The sequence below is a fragment of the Neovison vison genome, chromosome 13 (assembly GCF_020171115.1).
Source record: "Neovison vison isolate M4711 chromosome 13, ASM_NN_V1, whole genome shotgun sequence".
Taxonomy (NCBI): Eukaryota; Metazoa; Chordata; class Mammalia; order Carnivora; family Mustelidae; genus Neogale; species Neogale vison.
Window position 1 is genome coordinate 83,094,293 of NC_058103.1, and position 19,034 is coordinate 83,113,326.

The window sequence follows — 19,034 nt, forward strand, 5'->3', positions numbered from 1 at the left end:
AGAACAAATATTGTTAAAATGTTTATGCTGCCTAGAACAATCTACACATTCAGGCAATCTATCCAATACCATCAACATTTTTAACAGAACTAGGACAAATAATCCTAAAATTTGTATAGAACCAGAAAAGACCCTGAATAGCCAGAGGAATGTTGAAAAAGAAAACCAAAGTTGGTGGGATCACTATTCTGGACTTAAGCTCTATTACAAAGCTGTAGTAATCATCAAGACAGTATGGTACTGGTACTAAAACAGACACATGGATCAATGTAACAGAATAGAGGACCCCAAAACAGACCCTCAACTACATGGTCAACTAATCTTCAACAAAGCAAGAAAGAATATCCAATGGAAAAAAGCCAGTCTTTTCAACAAACAGTGTTGGGAAAATGGGACAGCCCCATGGGAAAGAATGAAACTGGACCATTTCCTTGTACCATACACAAAAATAGACTCAAAATGGATGAAAGACCTAAATGTGAGACAGGAATCCATCAAAATTCTAGGGAAGAACATAGCAACCTCTCCAACCTCGGCCACAGCAATTTCTTGATAGACACATCTACAAAGGCAAGGGAAACAAAGACGAAAATGAACTATCGGGACTTCATCAAGATGAAAAGCTTGTGCATAGCATAGGAAATAGTTGACAAAACCAAAAGACAACCAACAGAATGGGAGAAAATATTTGCAAATGATAAAGGGCTAGTATCCAAAATCTACAAAGAACTTACTGAACTCAACACCCAAAGAACAAATAATCCAGTCAAGAAATGGGCAGAAGACATGAAGAGACATTTCTCCAAAGAAGACATCCAAATGGCCAATAGACAGATGAAAAATTATTCACATCACCTGGCATCAGGAAAATTCAAATCAGTCACACCTCACACTAGTTAGAATGGCTAAAATTAACAAGTCAGGAACTGACAGATGTTGGCTAGGATACGGAGAAAGGGAAACCCTCCTACACCGTTGGTGGGAATGCAAGCTGGTACAGCCACTCTAGAAAACAATATGGAGGTTCCTCAAACGATTGAAAATAGAGCTGCCCTACAGCCTAGCAATTACATTACTGGGTGTTTACCCCCAAAACAAATGTGGTGTTCCAACGGGGCACCTGCACCCCAATGTTTTTTTGTTTTTTAAAATATTTTCTATTTATTTAACAGACAGAAATCACAAGTAGGTGGAGAGGCAGGCAGAGAGAGTGGGGGAGGCAGGCTCTCTGCTGAGCCCAATGTGCAGCTCGATCCCAGGACCCTGAGTCCATGACCTGAGCTGAAGGCAGAGGCTTAACCCACTGAGCCACCCAGATGCCCCCACCCCAATGTTTATAGCAGCAATGTCTACAACAGTCAAACTGGGCTCTTTCCACAGACAGATCCATCATTAGATGAATGGATACAGACAATGTGGTATGTGCATGTGTGTGTGTATATAATAGAATACTACTCAGCCATAAAAAATGAAATATTTCCATTTGCAGTGATGTGGATGGAACTAGAGAGTATTATGCTAAGTGAAGTAAGTTAATCAGAGACAATTATCATATGATCTCATCCAGATTTGGAATTTAAGAAATAAAACAAAGGACCATAGGGGAAGAGAGGAAAAAGATGAAACCAGAGAGGGAGACAAATCTAAAGAGTTTCTGAACCATAAGAAACAACCTGAGGGTTGCTGGAGGGGAGGTGGGCAGGGGACAGAGTAACTGGGTGATGAGCATTATGGAAGGTGCATGATGAGCACTGGGTATTATATAAGACTGATGAGTCACTGACCTCTACCTCTGAAACCAATAATACATTATATGTTGATTAATTGAATTTAAGTAAAAATTAAAAAGGAAAAAAAAATCAGGATAACATTTTCTCCTGGGAGGGAGAGTGTAGGGATGCAGTGTCATCCAGGAGGGGTAATTTAAGGCACTGGTAGAGTTCCATTTCTTCACCTTGTATATTCAGCATCAAAATTGTTTTTATTTTTTCCTTCAACAGTGTAGATATATTTTATGCATGCTTTTGCGTATGTGATCTTTTCCACAATAAAAATAACTTTTCAAATGAAAAAAATTCCATTTTATGTATATGCTACATTTTGCTTATCCATTCCTCTATCCATGAATATTTGGGTTACTTCCACATTTTAACTATGCTACTATGAACATGGTATACAAATAATCTCTTCAAGATCCTGCTTTCAGGGGCACCTGGGTGGCTCAGTGGGTTAAGCCGCTGCCTTCGGCTTAGGTCATGATGTCAGGGTCCTGGGATCGAGTCCCGCGTCGGGCTCTCTGCTGCGCAGGGAGCCTGCTTCCCACTCTCTCTCTCTCTCTCTCTCTCTCTCTCTCTCTGCCTGCCTCTCTGTCTACTTGTGATCTCTGTCTGTCAAATAAACAAGCAAAAAGATCCTGCTTTCAGTTCTTTTGGGTGTCCTCTCAGAAGTGAAATTGTTAGATGATAGGGTAACTCTATCTTTAATATGTTGAGGAAGTGTCATACTGTGTTCTGTAGCGGCCGCACCATTTTACACTGCCACAAGGTTCTGGTCTCTCCACATCCTCTTCAGCACTTGTTTTCTGTTTTGTTTTGTTTTGTTTTGTTTTGTTTTGTTTTGTTTTGTTTTGTTTTGTTTTGAAGTAAGCTCTACACCCAATGTGGAGACCCTAAGATCAAGAGTTACATGCTCTACTGACTCAGCCGGCCAGGTGCCCCATTGTTTTCTGTTTTTTTGTTTTGTTTTGTTTTGTTTGTTTGTTTTTTTATAGTAGTCATCCTAATGGGTGTGAGGTAGTATTTCATTGTAGTTTTGATTTGTGTTTTCCTAATGATTAATGATGTTGAGCATCTTCTCATGCTTACTGACCATTTGTATATCATCTTTGGAGAAATGTCTATTTAAGTCTTGTGCCCATTTTTAATTTTGTTGTTTATTTTTGTTTTTAGGAATTTTGTATACTATTGAAAATACCCATTGAAATATTAATCATATATGATTTGCCCATAATTTCTCCCACTCTTTGGGTTGCCTTTTTACTGTTGATAATGTCTCTAGATGCATTCATGAAGTCAATTTGCCTATTTTTCTCTTGTTACTTGTGCCTTTTGGTGTCCTGTCCAAGAAGTTATTGCCAAATCTAGTGTTGTGAAGCTTTTGTCCTGTATTTTCTTCTAAGAGTTTTTATTATTTTAGATCTCATATTTAGGTTCTTAGTCCATTTTGAGTTAATTTTTATTTATGGTGTTCGGTAAGGGTCCAACTTCATTCTTTTGCATGTGGATATTCAGTTTTCCCAACACCATTTGTTGAAAATACTGTCCTTTCTTCATTGAATGATCTTGGCACCCTTGTCAAAAATCGTTGGACCACATATGTGAAGGTATATTTTTGGGCTTTCAGTTCTGTTCTCTTGCCAATACGTCTGTCTCTATGCCCATAGCACACTGTTTTGATTACTACAGCCTTGTAGTAAGTTGGGAAATCAGGAGGAAGAGTTCTTTTTCAAGATCATTTTGGCTATTGAGGGTCTCTCAAAATCACAAATGGTTTTGGGATGGCTTTTTCTATTTCTGTAAAGACACATCGTTAGGATTTTATTAGGAATTGCATCCAATTCAAAGATCACTTTGGATAGTATTGATGTTTTGACATTAAGGCTTCCAACCCATGAACATCACACGCATTTAGAGTAGTTTTCACTGTACAAGTCTTTTACTTCATTGGTCAATTCCTAAGTAATTTATTATTTTTGATGCTTTTGGAAATGGCATTGTTTCCTATATGGATTATTCATTGTTTGTGTATAGATATGCAAGTGATTTTTGTGCATCGACTCTGTGTCCTGCTATTTTGCTGAATTCATTTATTCCAAGTATGTGTGTGTGTGTGTGTAAGTAATCATTAGGGTTTTCTACATATAGGATCATATCATGCAGAAGTCATTTTATTTCTTTTCCAAATTGGGTGCTCCTTTTTTTTTTTTTTTTCTTGCGTATAGGCTCTGGCTAGAACTTTGAGTACTGTGTGGAATAGAAGTGTTGAAAGCAAGCATCCTTGCCTTCTTCCTGATCTTAGAAGAATGGTTTCAGTCTTTTACCATTGAGTAAAATGTTCACTGTGGGTTTTTCACATGTGGCTTTTATTATGTAGGGTAGTTTCTTTCTATTCCCAATTTGTTGAGGGTTTTTTTTTTAAGATTTTATTTATTTATTTGACAGAGAGAGATCACAGTAGACAGAGAGGCAGGCAGAGAGAGAGAGAGAGGGAAGCAGGCTCCCTGCTGAGCAGGGAGCCCGATGCGGGACTCGATCCCAGGACCCTGAGATCATGACCTGAGCCGAAGGCAGCGGCTTAACCCACTGAGCCACCCAGGTGCCCCTGTTGAGGGTTTTTGTTTTTTTTTAAACCTTGAAATAGTATTGAATTTTGTCAAATACTTTTTTTTTTTTTTTACATCAATTGAAATGATCATGTGGGTTTCTTTTCTACATTCTGTTGATGTACTATATACATTGATTTTTTTTTCCTATGTTGTACTATCTTTGCATCCCAGGGAATAAATTCCATTAGGTAATGGTGAATAATCCTTCTAATGCACTGAATTCAGTTTGCCAGTATTTTTTTTTTTAATTCATTTGACAGAGAGAGGCACAGGGAGAGAGGGAACACAGGAGGGGGTGGAGTGGGAAAGGGAGAAGCAGGCTTCCCACTGAGCAAGGAGCCCAGTGCAGGGCTCCATCCCAGGACCCTGGGATCATGACCCAAGCCGAAGGCAGCCACTTAACGACTGGGCCACCCAGGTGCCCCCAGCTTGCCAGTATTTTCTTGGGGATTTTTACATCAGTGTTCATAAGGGATACTGGTTGATAGATTTCTTGCAGGGTCTTCATCTGTCTTTAGTACCAAGATTATGCTGGTTTCATAAAATGCATTGGGAAGTGTTCCCTCCTCTTCAGTAATTTGGGTAAGTTTGAGAAAGGTTGGTTGTAGAATTCACCAGTGAAGCCATCCTGTCCAGGGGTTTTCTTTGTGGGGAGATTTTTTATTTCTGAGTCAATCTCCTTACATTATCTATTTGTGATTTAGTCTTGATAGGTTTTGCGTTTCTAGGAATTTGCCCATTTCATCTAAGTTATCCAGTTTTTGGCATGCAGTCGTTCATAGTACTCTGTTATAATCCCTTTTATTTCTGTGGAAAGGGTAATAATGGCCCCATGTTCATTTCTGATTTTAGTAATTTGAGACTTCTCTCTCTATAAAAATGTGTTTTTAATTTCCATAATTTTGTGAATTTTCAGTTTTCCTTTTGATAATGACTTCTAATTTTATCCCCTTGTGGTCAGAGAAGATACTTCATATGATCTCTGTCTTTTAAAAATCTGTTGAAAGCTATAGCTTAACCTGTGGTCTGTCCTAGAAAATATCTCATGTGCACTTAAGAAGAATGTGTTTTCTATTGTTCTTGGGTAGAACATCCTTTATATGTCTGTTAGATTTATTCAGTTTATTGTGTTAAGTCCTCTGTTTTCTTATCTCCGTCTCATTATTTTATCCATTATTGTGAGTGAGATGTTGGAGTCTTCAACTGTTATTATAGAACTGTTTCTCCCCTCAGTTCCATCAGCTTATGCTTAACGTATTTTGATAATCTGTCATTAGGTATGTAAATGTTTAAAACTGCTATATTTTCTTGCTGTATCGAACATTTTATTAGTATCTAGTCTCCTTCTTTGTCTCTTACAAAAGACAAAATTTAAAGTTTATTTTGTCGGTTAGTACTATAGCCACCCTTGCTTTTTATTTGTTTGTTACTATTTGCAGGGAGTATCTTTTTCCATCCTTCCACTTTCAACCTGTTTATGTCTTTGGATCTCAACTGAGTCTCTTGTAGACAGCAGCACATGGTTGGATCATGTGTTTTTGTCTATTCTGCTAATCTCTGTCTTCTAATCGGAGAGCTTAATCCATTTACATTTGAAGTAATTACTGACCAGGAAGAGCTTGCTTCTGCCGTTGTGTTGGTGGTTGTCTTTATGCCTTGTAGCTTTTTTGTTTCTTATTTCCTGCATTTTGTGTTTAGTTGATTTTTTTAATAAAATGTTTTGTAAAGTTTTTCCGGCGAGATAAACACAACACCAGGCAAAGTGGGTGTAAGGCAAGGTTTATTAAAGGTTCTTTCCTGTGAAGTTTCAGAGCCCAGGTGAAGGGGAGCCAAGAAAGTTGCACCGGGAGGAGGTGGGCACCCTCGGACGAGGTTCTGCAACTCTGGAAAGCAGAGTGGGGGAAGTCGCACCCAAGGCAGGGAGGAGGGGGCTTTTAAGGGGTCTTGTGGGGGTGGGGCTCAGGGATTTTTTGGCAAGTTTCCCTTATTCGGATATCTTGCCTGCTCGTCGGGGTCCCATTGGTCCACAGGAGCCCGGGGCGGGGGTCTCAGATTCCTGCTTGGGCCTTTGTTCTCCTGTCTGAATTCAGGTCTTGTGGTGGGAACTTTCGCCATCTTGGGTCTTTGTTCACCTGTCCGAGTTCAGGTCTGGTGGCGGGAACTTTCGCCATCTTAAGTAGCCCTTTCCGCCAGCCCAACATGTTTAAATTCCATTCTCATTTTGTGCTTATCCTATAGCTATTTTCTTTTTGGTTACCATGAATTTATGCCAGCTTAACTTCAATAACATTTAAAAAAGTGCTTCTTTGCAGCTCTGACCTCCCACCTTTCGTTGTTGATGTCACCAGATTACATTTTTATACAATATGTGTCTCAAGACAAACAAATAATTCCTTTCAGGGCATTAGTTTCTTAAATTATGAAGAAAACAAGATTTGGAGTTACAAACCAAAGTTACAGTCATACCAGCTTTTATACTAATAATTGTTCTTTATATGTATATATAAATAATAATATATATAAATAATATATAATAATTTTCTTTATATGCACTAGTCTCTTAAATCAGATAGAAAACAGAAACCCATTGCTACAATAATATTGGCCTTTATAATTTCCCATGTATTATGTTTATTGAGCTCTTTATTTCTGCATATGGCATCTAAAGTCCTTTCATTTTACCTTACAGGACTTCTTGCAAGGCCAGTCTAGTGGTCAAAGACCCCCTCAGCTTTTGTTTCCCTAAGAATGTCTTGATTTTCCTCTCACTTTTGAAGGATGGTTTTGCTGGATATAGGAGTCTTGGTGACAGTATTTTTCTTTGAGCACTTTAAATATATCAGCCCACTGTCTCCTGGCCCTCAAAGTTTCTAATGAGAACTCTGCTGATAATCTTCTTTAGGGTCCCTTGCATGTGACCAGTCACTTCTCTTCTGTTGCTTCTGTAAAGTTTTCTGACGAAATAAACACAACACCAGGCTAAGTGGGTGTAAGGCAAGGTTTATTAAAGGTTCTCTCCGGTGAAGTTTCAGGGCCCAGGTGAAGGGGAGCCGAGAAAGTTGCACCGGGAGGAGGTGGGCACCCTCGGGCGAGGTTCCGCAACTCTGGAAAGCAGAGTGGGGGAAGTCGCGCCCAAGGCAGGTAGGAGGGGGCTTTTAAGGGTCTTGGGGCAAGCTCAGGGGTCTTTTGGCAAGTTGCCCTTATTTGGATGTCCCGCCTGCTCATCGGGATCCCATTGGTCCACAGGAGCCCGGGGCGGGGGGGGGGGGCGGTCTCAGATTCCTGCTTGGGCCTTTGTTCTCCTGTCCGAGCTCAGGTCTTGTGGCGGGAACTTTCGCCATCTTTAGTAGCCCTTCCTGCCAGCCCAACATTCCGACCTTTTGCTTAATATAATGGTGTCAGGGGCGTCGACTCGGTTCTGGCTACTTCCTGCTGACAGGGGGCGTCGTCATAGGGGTAGTCGGAAGTGGGCAGGGGAGAGTAGGGCTGGAGGAGGAGTTGATTGACAGACACTCGGGCAAGTTCTTGTAGGCGACCCTGCAAGTACCAGAAAAGACAGGGAGCAACTGAGATTAGAAGGAGGATTATGCATACAGGTCCCACCAGAGGGAGCAGCCAGGTTACCCAGTTGTAGGGGTCCAGGCCCCAGGAGGACGTGTCTCGCCGCCGTGCTTGGATCCGATCCCTGAGTTCTTTGATCTTGGAAGTAACTATACCTGATTGGTTAACAAAGTAACAACATTCTTCATTTAAGAATAGGCAGGTCCCCCCTTTTTCGGCGGTCAGAAGGTCTAAGGCCCGTCGGTTCTGTAGAGCTAAGGATGCCAGGCTGGTGACTTGCGTCTGTAGGGCTGTGAGGGAGTCAGCAACCCGTTCCATATCATCATTCAGGGCCTGGGAGAGTTTGTAATAAAAGTCTATGGAAGTCCCTATCCCTGCTGTTCCAGTTGCCACCCCTATGGCTACTCCTGCCCCTATTATGAATGGGAGGAAGACGGCCCTTTCTCCACGGTGTTGGGGGAATAGGATGGACAGCAGCTGGGATTCAGAGTAAATGGTGGTAGAAGGAGATAGTAGGATGAATATACAGCCCAGAGAGTCATTAGTGGTCAGGCAGCGATAGATTCCCTGAGGGCATGAGAGAAATATTCCCGAGGGAGTACAATACGGGAGAGAGGAGTTAGTAATGTTGGCAGCTGTGGTGGTAAGGGGGGAGGACACATTAATAATAGGTATGTTTTCCCCAATGGGGCCAATATGAACCGTACTATTTGCGGTCGTGGAGTTGGGGAGTGGCCATTCCATAGGGAGGGGTATCCCTACAATGTTAGAACGTGTTGAAAAAGGGAAACAGATCCAGCAGTCGCTGTCACCGTTTTTCGACACATTTCGCCATAGGTTGTAACTAGAGTTTAGGAGGGCCACTGTCAGTTGTTCAGTGGCAGGGGATTTTTGGATGCTACCGAGATTAATGCCCTTATAGACCAGGTTGTTGGGGGGTGGGAGTCGTTTAGTCAGGTCAATGACCGCTGTTTTAATGTGCTTGCGGCTAGCCTGGTCCTGGACCCCCCCCCCATCGGAGAGGCCGACATGACCCAGATAGGTCCAGCAAACTTTTCCAGACCTGGGGTAGATGTTGCAAGGGGCAATACCTCGTTTGGCTGTCACAAGGTCAGAGACCCAATAGGTTTTCTGGTCATACGTACAGGTTGTCGGTTCCTTTCCCCGGTAGCAGGTTGCAGGCATATAAGTAAAGGCTGAAAAATAGCGAGAAGTACCTGAACCCCTCATGCAGCTAGACTCACATGATTCCGCCTGGCTTGTCTGGATTAGAAGGAATATGAGAAGGGGCCCTAACCAAGCGGAGTTTGGTGGGGCCTGACATCTGGGAAGTCCAATTAATCTCTGTGGGTGCCCGTTTGAGATTGTTGATATGTACCCATGCAGAGTGCCCCAACAGTTTCGCAGCAGTTGGGGTGGTAAGGACAACTGTATAAGGCCCAGTCCACCGAGTTTGTAAGGAGTCTGGCCGAAAGCTTTTGAGGAGAACCTGGTCCCCAGGGGATAGATCTCGTATACCCCCTTCAGAAGCATGGTCGCTAGGGGCTGGGATGACAGTGTCAGCGTGAGCCCTTAAGAGAGCTCGGAGGAGAGTAAGGTAAGGTAGATAGGATAAAAGAGGTGGGGAAATGGCCGGAAGGCTATGATTTACAAGAAAGGGCCGGCCGTACAGTAATTCGAATGGGCTTAAGCCCGAAGGCCCGCGGGGCGTAGCCCGGAGTCTGGTGAGAGCCAGGGGCAGAAGTGTGGGCCAGGAAAGACGGGTCTCTAGGGTAAGTTTGGTGAGTTGGGCTTTGAGCAGCCTGTTGGCTTTTTCTACCTTACCCGATGACTGCGGGTGGTACGGGATGTGAAGTTTCCAGGTTATGTTGAGGCTCTCCGCTACCTGTTGGGTTACACTGGAGATGAAGGCGGGTCCGTTGTCTGACTGGAGGGTCCGGGGCAATCCGAACCTCGGGATTATGTGCTCGATGAGTATTGTAGCCACCAGGTCCGCTGTTTCCTGAGCCGTGGGGTATGCCTCGATCCAACCTGTGAACGTATCAACCAAGGTTAATAGGTAGCGAAAGGTTTTATGGCGAGGCATGTGAGTGAAGTCCAGTTGCCAGTCTTCCCCCGGCTGATGGCCTCGGAGCTGATGGTTAGGCCCTGGTCTGCGGAGTCCTCCTTGTGAATTCACAGGGGAACAGGTTTTGCAAGTCCTGTGGACAACTTCAATTACTTTAGATAAGGAAGGATGATAGAACAATGGCTGAAGAAATTGGTGGAGAGCCTTTGGGCCAATATGGAGGGATCAATATGGAGGGATCAGTGAATGTCAGTAATTAGGGTGTGAGCCAGATTGCCTGGCAGGGCAATCCTGTCCTGAATGTAAATCCACCCCTTATCTCCAATTTTTCCTCCCCGTGCCTGGAGGGCTTGTGTTTCCTCTGTAGAATAGGAAGGCTGGTGAGGGGTGTTAAGAAAGAGGATAGGAGACGCAGGGGTATTTAGGGCCCTTTGTCTGGCCACTGAGTCTGCCCGTTGTTGCCTAGGGAGACCAGATCCCTGGTCGTTTGGTGGCCTCGACAGTGGACAATTGCTACCTCAGTGGGCAGACTAAGGGCCTCGAGCAACTTGGCAATGAGGGGCCCATTAGCTATAGGGGTGCCCTTGGTAGTTAGGGAACCCCCGTTCTTGCCAAAGAGCAGAGTGTGTGTGAGTTATGAGGTAGGCATATTTAGAGTCGGTGTAAATGGTGACTTGTTGTCCCTCCGACAGGTGTAATGCCCTGGTGAGAGCTACGAGTTCAGCCTTCTGGGAAGTGGTTCCGATTGGGAGGGGAGCTGTCTCTAATACCACATCCATAGTGACCACGGCATAAGCAGCGTGTCTCTGGCCATCTGAGGCCAGGAGGGAGCTGCCATCTACGAAGAGCACGCGGTCAGGGTTGGATAGTGGTTGATCGGAGAGACCGGGATGGAGAGGAGTGAGGTCCTCTATAAGTTGTAGGCAGGAGTGAACAGGTTCCGGGGTGGGTGAGGGTATAGGCAGTAAAGTGGCGGGGTTTAAGCGGGGGGAGGTGGAGAGAGAGATATGCGAGTTTTCTAGGAATAGCAGATGGAATAGCTGGAGACAAGAAGGAGTCAGATGAGCCAGAGATCGGTGGCTGAGGAGGTCTGTGAGTCGGTGGGGAGAGTAGACCGTGATGGGCTGCCCTAAGGTAAGTTTAAGGGCCTCCTTTGTAAGAGAAGCGGCTGCTGCTAGGGCCCTAAGGCAAGGCTGCCATCCCTGGGTGGTGGCATCCAGTTGCTTGGAGAGGTAGGCTATAGCCCTATGCGTAGGCCCCACCTGTTGTGATAGGAGACAGGTGGCCGAGCCGGAGCGCTCATTGGTGTAGAGATGGAACGGTTTAGAGAGATCAGGTAGGGCTAAAACTGGCCCGGTGGTAAGGCGGTCTCTCAGCTTAAGGAATGACTGGCGGATTGAAGTGGGATCAGTCAGGGGACCCTGGGGGGTCTCTTTAGCTGCCTGGTACAGAGGTCGGGCCAGGATAGAGAAATTTGGAATCCAATGTCTAAAGAACCCGACCAACCCAAGAAAAGATAGTATTTCATCCGCCGTTTGGGGAGATTGGAGTTCTTGGAGGAGTCTTATGCGGTCCCCAGTAAGGGACTTAGAAGTGGGAGTCAGAAGTATGCCCAGATAGGTAACAGAAGGGGCACACAATTGGGCCTTAGAGGGGGTGACTCTATATCCCTTGGCCCCCAGGAAGTTAAGTAGGGTGGAAGTGTCGTCTTGGGAGACCGAGAGGGAGGGGCTACAGAGGAGGAGGTCATCCACATATTGCAGTAGAGTGCTGGCCTTAAGGGCGCACTGCTGTAAATCTGTAGTCAAGGCCTGGCCAAAAATGTGGGGGCTATCCCTGAACCCCTGGGGTAGGACAGTCCAAGTTAGTTGTCCAGAAACGTGTGTGTCAGGATCCTCCCAGGTGAAGGCAAAGAGAAAATAAGAATCAGGGTGCAGGGGGATAGTGAAAAAGGCGTCTTTTAGGTCCAGTACAGTAAAGTGAGAGGTGTTTGGGGGAACACGAGACAATAGGGTGTAGGGGTTGGGAACAACGGGGTGGAGGGGGACCACGGCCTCGTTAATAAGCCTAAGGTCTTGTACCAGTCGATAAGCCCCTGAGGGCTTGCGTACTGGGAGGATAGGGGTATTACAGGGGGAACTGATGGGGATCAGGAGTCCCTGACGTTTAAGCCGTTCTATGATAGGTTTCAGGCCCCGGTGGTGGGCTAAGGAAATAGGAAACTGAGCTCGAGAGGGAAACTTAGAGTTATCCTTAAGCTGTACTTTAACCGGGGTAAGGTGGGAAGCGATGATGGGCTCTGAGATGTCCCACACCTGAGGATCTACAGTAGGTAGGTCATTTGGAGCAGGGGTCGAGGGAGTGGAGAGGTGTAGGATGAGACGGGTTGAGGTGGAGGGAGGAGAAGAAGGAGAGAAACAGATAGTTGCTCTCAGTTTCTGGAGAATGTCCCTACCCAGTAGAGGGACCGGGCAGGAAGGAATCACTAGGAACGAGTGGGAGAAGGGGAACCCATCCAGGCTACAGGTAAGGGGAAGGGTCACCCTAGGATTGGAGGAGGTCCCATCGATCCCCTTAACAGTAATTGGTGAGGTTCGAGTAAGTCCCGAGTAGGAAGGCAGAACAGAGTAGGTAGCCCCCGTGTCCAGCAAAAAAGAGATGGACTTACCCGCTACCTGGAGCGTAACCCTGGGCTCGGTCTGGGTGAGAGGGGTGGCCAAGTCTGGGCTTCGTCAGTCGTCCTCCAATCCAAGCAGTTGAAAGGCCAGACTTACTGTCTCGGGGGGTCCCCCACATTGAGGCGCCGAAGATACCCCGAGGTTAGGGCAGTCGGATTTCCAGTGGCCCATCAAATGGCATTGAGGGCAAGGCCGAGTTGGCGGCTTTGGATTGGGGCACTGGCGAGCCCAATGTCCCTCAGCCCCGCATTTGAAACAGGCCCCCGGGGGGGTGCGGTTGGTTGCCCCTCTCTGCTGGCTCCCGGAGCCGGCCGGCCGCAGGGCTGCTACCAAGGCTTGGGTCTGCAACTGAACCTTTTGCTGGAGTCTGGCTTGTCGTTTAAGCTCAGCCGCCTCCTCACGGGAATTAAAAACCTTAAATGCCATTTTCACCAAGTCAGAAATGGGGGTCTGAGGGCCCTCCTCAGCCTTCTTTAACTTTCTCGGTATATCCGGCGCTGATTGAGAGAGAAAATGAGTAGCCAGTACCGTGGCCCCTGCAGGAGAGGCGGGGTCCAAGCGAGTGTACTGGGTTAAGGCCTCGGTCAATCGGTTAAGAAACATAGCGGGGTTTTCATCAGGGGCCTGGACAATTTCCCTAATCTTGTCGTAATTAACGGCCTTATTAGAGGCTGCCCGCATGCCGGCTATGAGACATTGGACCATGCGGTCGCGGCGCCGGCGGCCATCTTGGCCATCCTGATAATCCCAGCCTGGTTCTACAGCTGGGACCGCCTGGGCTCCAACTGGCATGGCAGCATCAGTGAGATGGACCTGATCTGCGTGCTCCCGGGCAGCAGCCTGGATGCGTTCCCTCTCCTCTGTGGTGAGGGTGGTGGTCTGGACCACATGTAAATCATGCCAGGTGAAGTCATAGGCTTGGGCCAGATATTGGAATTCTTTAATATAGTTATCAGGACTGGCCGAAAAGGAGCCCAAACGTTTCTCAATTTGGGAAAGGTCCTGTAGAGAGAAGGGCGCATGGACTCGAACAACTCCCTCAGCTCCAGCAACCTCTCTTAGGGGGCAGACTAACTCAGGGGAGGGTTTCCTAGCCCTAGTGTGGGTGGAGATGGGAGGGGAGGCTGGAGGGGACTTAAGGGAAGGTTCCAGGGGGGGCCGCATCAAGAGCAGACTCAGGTTTTGGGGGTTGAGGGGATGAGACAGGAGTCGGAGTGGGAGGGGTAGAAGGGGTGGAAGGGACCGAAAGGGGGGTGGTTGGAGCGGGGGGGTTAGGGGGCATAGGGAGAGAGGGGCCTTGGGGTGGGGGATCGCGGTAAGGAGGAAGAGGAAGAGGAGCCGGGGTCCCTCTTGTTGGTGGGTGGGTGAAGCTCTCCGGAGGTTCAGAGAGGGGAGACTCAGAAGGGAGAGACGGGGAGGAGAAGTCCAGGTCTTTGGGAGCAGTGGGTGGCAGGGGAGGGGGAGGGGAGCGGGCCAAGAGGACCTGAGAGGTGGAGCAGTGAGAGCAGAGGGAGGGGCGAGAGCGCAGAGTCCAAAAAGCCTGGACATAAGGGACCTCGACCCATTTGCCCTGGCGTTTGCAGAAATTGCCTAGGTCCGTGAGAATCTGATAGTCAAATGTGCCTTCCGGAGGCCACTGGGACCGATTGTCTAATTGGTATTGCGGCCATGGGACGGTACAATAATGTATGAGATGTCGCCTACGCAAGTCCTGGTCCAGTTCCAGGGTCTTAAGATTGGCCAGCAGGCACCCTAGGGGTGTTTTAGAGTCGAATTTGGATAGGGAGGTCCCCATGATTCGTTGCCAGGCAACCCGAGGGCTGGAGGAAGGCGTCCCCTCGTCCACCACTGGGTTGAGGAAAAGTTGTGTCGACTGCCGTAGAGGTTGGGACGTCTCCCAGCCTCTCGGAGTCACAGAGGTCACCTGGTGACCGGCGGGGTCCGCCCTGAGGCGGCCGCGATTAGGGCAGGGCTTTCCGGAAGGGGGCGCAGAATCAGGGAAACTCACCACGGCTTCAGAAGTGGCGTTCGGAAAGGCAGGTCCGGTCCAGCTAGGGAAAGGAGAGAGCCTCCCCACTGGAGTGGGGGCTCAATCTCCTTCCCGGGTTTCGGCACCAAATGTAAAGTTTTCTGATGAAATAAACACAACACCAGGCTAAGTGGGTGTAAGGCAAGGTTTATTAAAGGTTCTCTCCGGTGAAGTTTCAGGGCCCAGGTGAAGGGGAGCCGAGAAAGTTGCACCGGGAGGAGGTGGGCACCCTCGGGCGAGGTTCCGCAACTCTGGAAAGCAGAGTGGGGGAAGTCGCGCCCAAGGCAGGTAGGAGGGGGCTTTTAAGGGTCTTGGGGCAAGCTCAGGGGTCTTTTGGCAAGTTGCCCTTATTTGGATGTCCCGCCTGCTCATCGGGATCCCATTGGTCCACAGGAGCCCGGGGCAGGGGGGGGGGCTCAGATTCCTGCTTGGGCCTTTGTTCTCCTGTCGGAGCTCAGGTCTTGTGGCAGGAACTTTCGCCATCTTTAGTAGCCCTTCCTGCCAGCCCAACAGCTTCCAAATTTATTTTTTTGTTCTTTGTCTTGAAAAAGTTTCATTATAATGTGTCTCATTATGGGCCTCTTTCAGTTCACCTTGTTAGAGTTTGTTGAGCTTCTTGGATGTTTATTTTGTTTATATTTATGTCTGTCAACAAGTTTGAGACTTATTCAGCCATTATTAAATATTCTCTCTACTCCTTTCTCTATTCTTCTGGGACTCCCATGATATTTATGTTGGTCCACTTGATAATGTCCCATAGGTCTCTTATGCTCGGTTTGCTTTTTTTCAGTCTTCTTTCTCTTCCTCAAACTTGATAATTTCCATTGTCCTGCCTTTAAATTTGCTGATTCTTTATTCTGCCTGCTCACATTTGCCTTTCAATCCCTCTAGTAAGTTTGTTATTTTAATTTCATTTCCATTTGTTATTTTACGTTTTAGCTCCGGAATTTTTTGTTTTTCGATTTTCTGTTTCTTTGTAGATATTTCCATTTTGTTCACACATTGTTTTCTTGACTTTCTCTACATCTTCTTTAGTTAAAACAGTTGTTTTAAAATCTGTGTCTCAAGTATCTGCCATTAGGAACAGTTTTTGTCATTTTTTGTCTCTTTGAATGGACCCTATTTTCCTGTTTCTTTGTATACCTTGTGATTCTCTGTTGAACTTTGGACATTTGGATCTAATAGTGTGATAACCCTAGAAATCATATTCTCCTCCTTCCCCAGGGTTTGCTAGTTTTTATTATTGTTTTTATTTATTATTTTTGGGTTTTGGATAGGCCAAAGTCATTTCTGTGGCAAGGATCAGCATGAAGTGTAGACCTAAAGTCTTCTTGGGTCTTTTCTGAGCCTTTCCCTGCATATACACAGTCACTTTCTAATTTTGCTCATAAAATTGTTTTTTTTTTTTTTTAAGATTTTATTTATTTATTTGACAGGCAGAGATCACAAGTAGGCAGAGAGGTAGGCAGAGAGAGAGGAAGAAGCAGGCTCCCTGCTGAGCAGAGAGCCCAATGTGGGCCTTGATCCCAGGACCCTGGGATCATGACCTGAGCTGAAGGCAGCGGCTTCAACCCACTGAGCCACCCAGGCGCCCCATAAAATTGTTTTTAATTGTCCTAATCTTTAAAGTTTGGCTTCTGAAAGGGAGAAAATAAAAAAATGAAGGGAGTGGTGAGGAAAAGGGTGCCAGTCCTTTATTTTTATTTTTTATTTTTTAAAGATTTTCCTTCTTTATTTGAGAGAAAGAGAAAGCAAGAGAGCACAAGCCAGAGGGAGAGGCTGAGGGAGAAGCAGACTCCCACTGAGCAGGGAATCTGATCCGGGGCTCAGTCCGAAGGACGCTGGGATCATGACCTGAGCCGTCGCTCAACTGACTAAGTCACCCAAGTGACCTGGTGCTAGCCCTTTAAATCTCCTGGAAGTCCTTTCAGTTGGGGGGAGGGGCTGGCAACAGTGGGTGAGGTGAAACAATGGCTGCCCACCTCCTTGCCTGGACCTCTGTGGTCAGAAGCAGCAACCAATGATCAGAGTACCAGTTTTTGATACTTGGTGGATAGGTTCCTTTTTGTCCCTGCAACTCTTACAAGCTGTGTGCAAGCTACTCCAGGAACATGCACCTGCACAGCTGCCTCCCTTGTGGCTAGGGGTGGGGAGTGGGTAGCCGCCACTGCTAGGGACTGAAATTAACCAAGATTATTAACAATTTACCTTCCACTAGGTCTTCCTCTGGAACTTGCAAGCCTTCAACAGGCTCTGGAGTTCCAAAATAATTGCATTGAACGAATTTTGCCAGTGCATTTGTCTAAGTGAGGAGTCAGATCCTGGTACTTTATCACTCTACAGCCCCCTGCCCAATGCCACCATCATTTTTTTTTTTAAGATTTTATTTATTTATGACAAAGAGATAATAAGAGAGGGAACACAAGCATGAGGGAGCTGGAGAGGGAGAAGCAGGCTCTCTGTTGAGCAGGGAGCCCAGTATGGGGCTTGATCCCAGGATGCTGAGATCATGACCCAAGCCAAAGGCAGTTGCTTAATGACTGAGCCACTCAGGCATTCCAAGAAATTTATTTCTTAGAGCAATTTTAGTTAATCACAAAATTAAGAGGAAAGTTAAGAGATTCCCCATATATCCCCCCACACACATTTAGAGCCTCCCCATTATCAATATTACTCACCAGAGCAGTCCATTTGTTACCAAGGATGCACCTATAGTGACACATAATAATCACGCCTAATCCATTGTTTGCCTTGGTGTTGTGCATTCTTTGGATATATATTTGGATATACATTTGGAGAAATGTATAATGGCATACATGCATTGTTCTCATGTCCTACAAAGTAGTCTCACTGCCCTAAAAAGTCTTCTATTCTCTACCTATTTATCCCTTCCCACCCCCAACTCCAGGCAGCTGCTGATCTTTTTACTATTGCCATCATTTGCCTTTTCCAGAATGTGGTATAGTTGGAATTACATGGAATGTAGACTTTTCAGAGTGGCTACTTTCATTTAGCAGTATGCATTTAAGTTTCCTCCATGTCTTTTCATGGCTTAATACCTCATTTCTTTTTAGTGTTTTCTTCTAAGATTTTGCACTTAAGAATACAGCTGCTCTAGGGACACCTGGGTGGTTCAGTCGGTTGAGCGTCTGCCTTCAGCTCAGGTCATGATCCCAGGATCCTGGGATCAGCCCTGCATTGCCCTCAGCCCTGCTGAGCAGGGATCCAGCTTCTCCCTCTCCCACTCCCCCTGCTTGTGTGCTCTCTCTCTCAAATAAATGAATAAAATCTTAAAAAAAAAAATACAGCTTCTTTAAACATCTGTTTGCAGGTTTTTGTGTGGATGTAAATTTTTAACTCTTTTGGGTAAATACCAAGGAGCACAGTTGCTGGATCAAATGGTAAAAGTATGTTCAGTTTTGTAAGAGACCATCAAACTTTCTTCCAAGGTGGCTGTGTCATTTGTACTCCACCAGCAATGTGTGATAGTTTTGTGGATCCACATCCTTGCCGGCCTTTGGTTTTGTCAATGTTCCAAATTCTGGCCATTCTAATAGGTATTTTATAATATGTCATTGTTTTAACTTGCATATGATGTAAAGCATCTTTTCACATGTTTATTTGTCATCTGTATATCTTCTTTGGTCAGGTATCTATTAAGGTCTTCAGCCTATCTTTTTAAAAATAAACTCTATGCCCAACATGGGGCTCAAACTCACAACCCAAGATCAGGACTTGCATGCTCTTCCTACTGAGCCAGCCAGGTGCCCCTAGCCTGTTTCTTAATAGAATTGTTGTTTATAGGGGCGCCTGGGTGGCTCAGTGGGTTAAAACCTCTGCCTTCGGCTCGGGTCATGATCTCAGGGTCCTGGGATCCAGTCCCGCATCGGGCTCACTGCTCGGCAGGGAGCCTGCCTCCTCCTCTCTCTCTGTCTGCCTCTCTGCCTACTTGTGATCTGTTTCTGCCAAAGAAATAAATAAAATCTTAAAAAAAAAAAAAAAAAAAAAGAATTGTTGTTTGTTTGTTTGCCACTTCAAGAGTTCTTTGTGTATTTTGGATAACAGTCCATCATCAGATGTGTCTTTCACAAATATTTTCTCTCAGTCTGTTGCTAGCCTTCTAATTCTCTTGAGATTTTGTTTTGTGGAGCAGAAGTTTTTAATTTTGATGAAATCAGTCTGATCAATTTTTTTCATGAATTAATGTCTTTGGCATTGTATCTAAGAAGGTATCACCATATGCAGGGTCATCTGCGTTTTCTCTTATATTATGTCTTAGGAGTTTTTTAGTTTTTTATTGTATATTTAGGGCCT

The 19,034-nt window shown here is 45.8% G+C and overlaps 2 protein-coding genes across 2 annotated transcripts in view; one reads left to right on the top strand and one right to left on the bottom strand.

Moving 5' to 3' along the window:
- SPG11 (SPG11 vesicle trafficking associated, spatacsin) overlaps window positions 1–19,034 on the top strand; it is a 95,829-nt gene that overhangs the window by 56,880 nt on the left and 19,915 nt on the right. The gene's annotated exons all lie outside the window — the stretch shown is intronic.
- On the bottom strand, window positions 7,730–9,241 carry LOC122893184 (syncytin-1-like). Its single transcript, XM_044230050.1, has 2 exons — window positions 8,009–9,241; window positions 7,730–7,921 (listed from the first exon to the last, which is right to left on the bottom strand). Exons 1-2 carry the CDS (start codon window positions 9,173–9,175, stop codon window positions 7,769–7,771), a joined length of 1,320 nt encoding a protein of 439 aa, XP_044085985.1. The 5' UTR covers window positions 9,176–9,241; the 3' UTR covers window positions 7,730–7,768.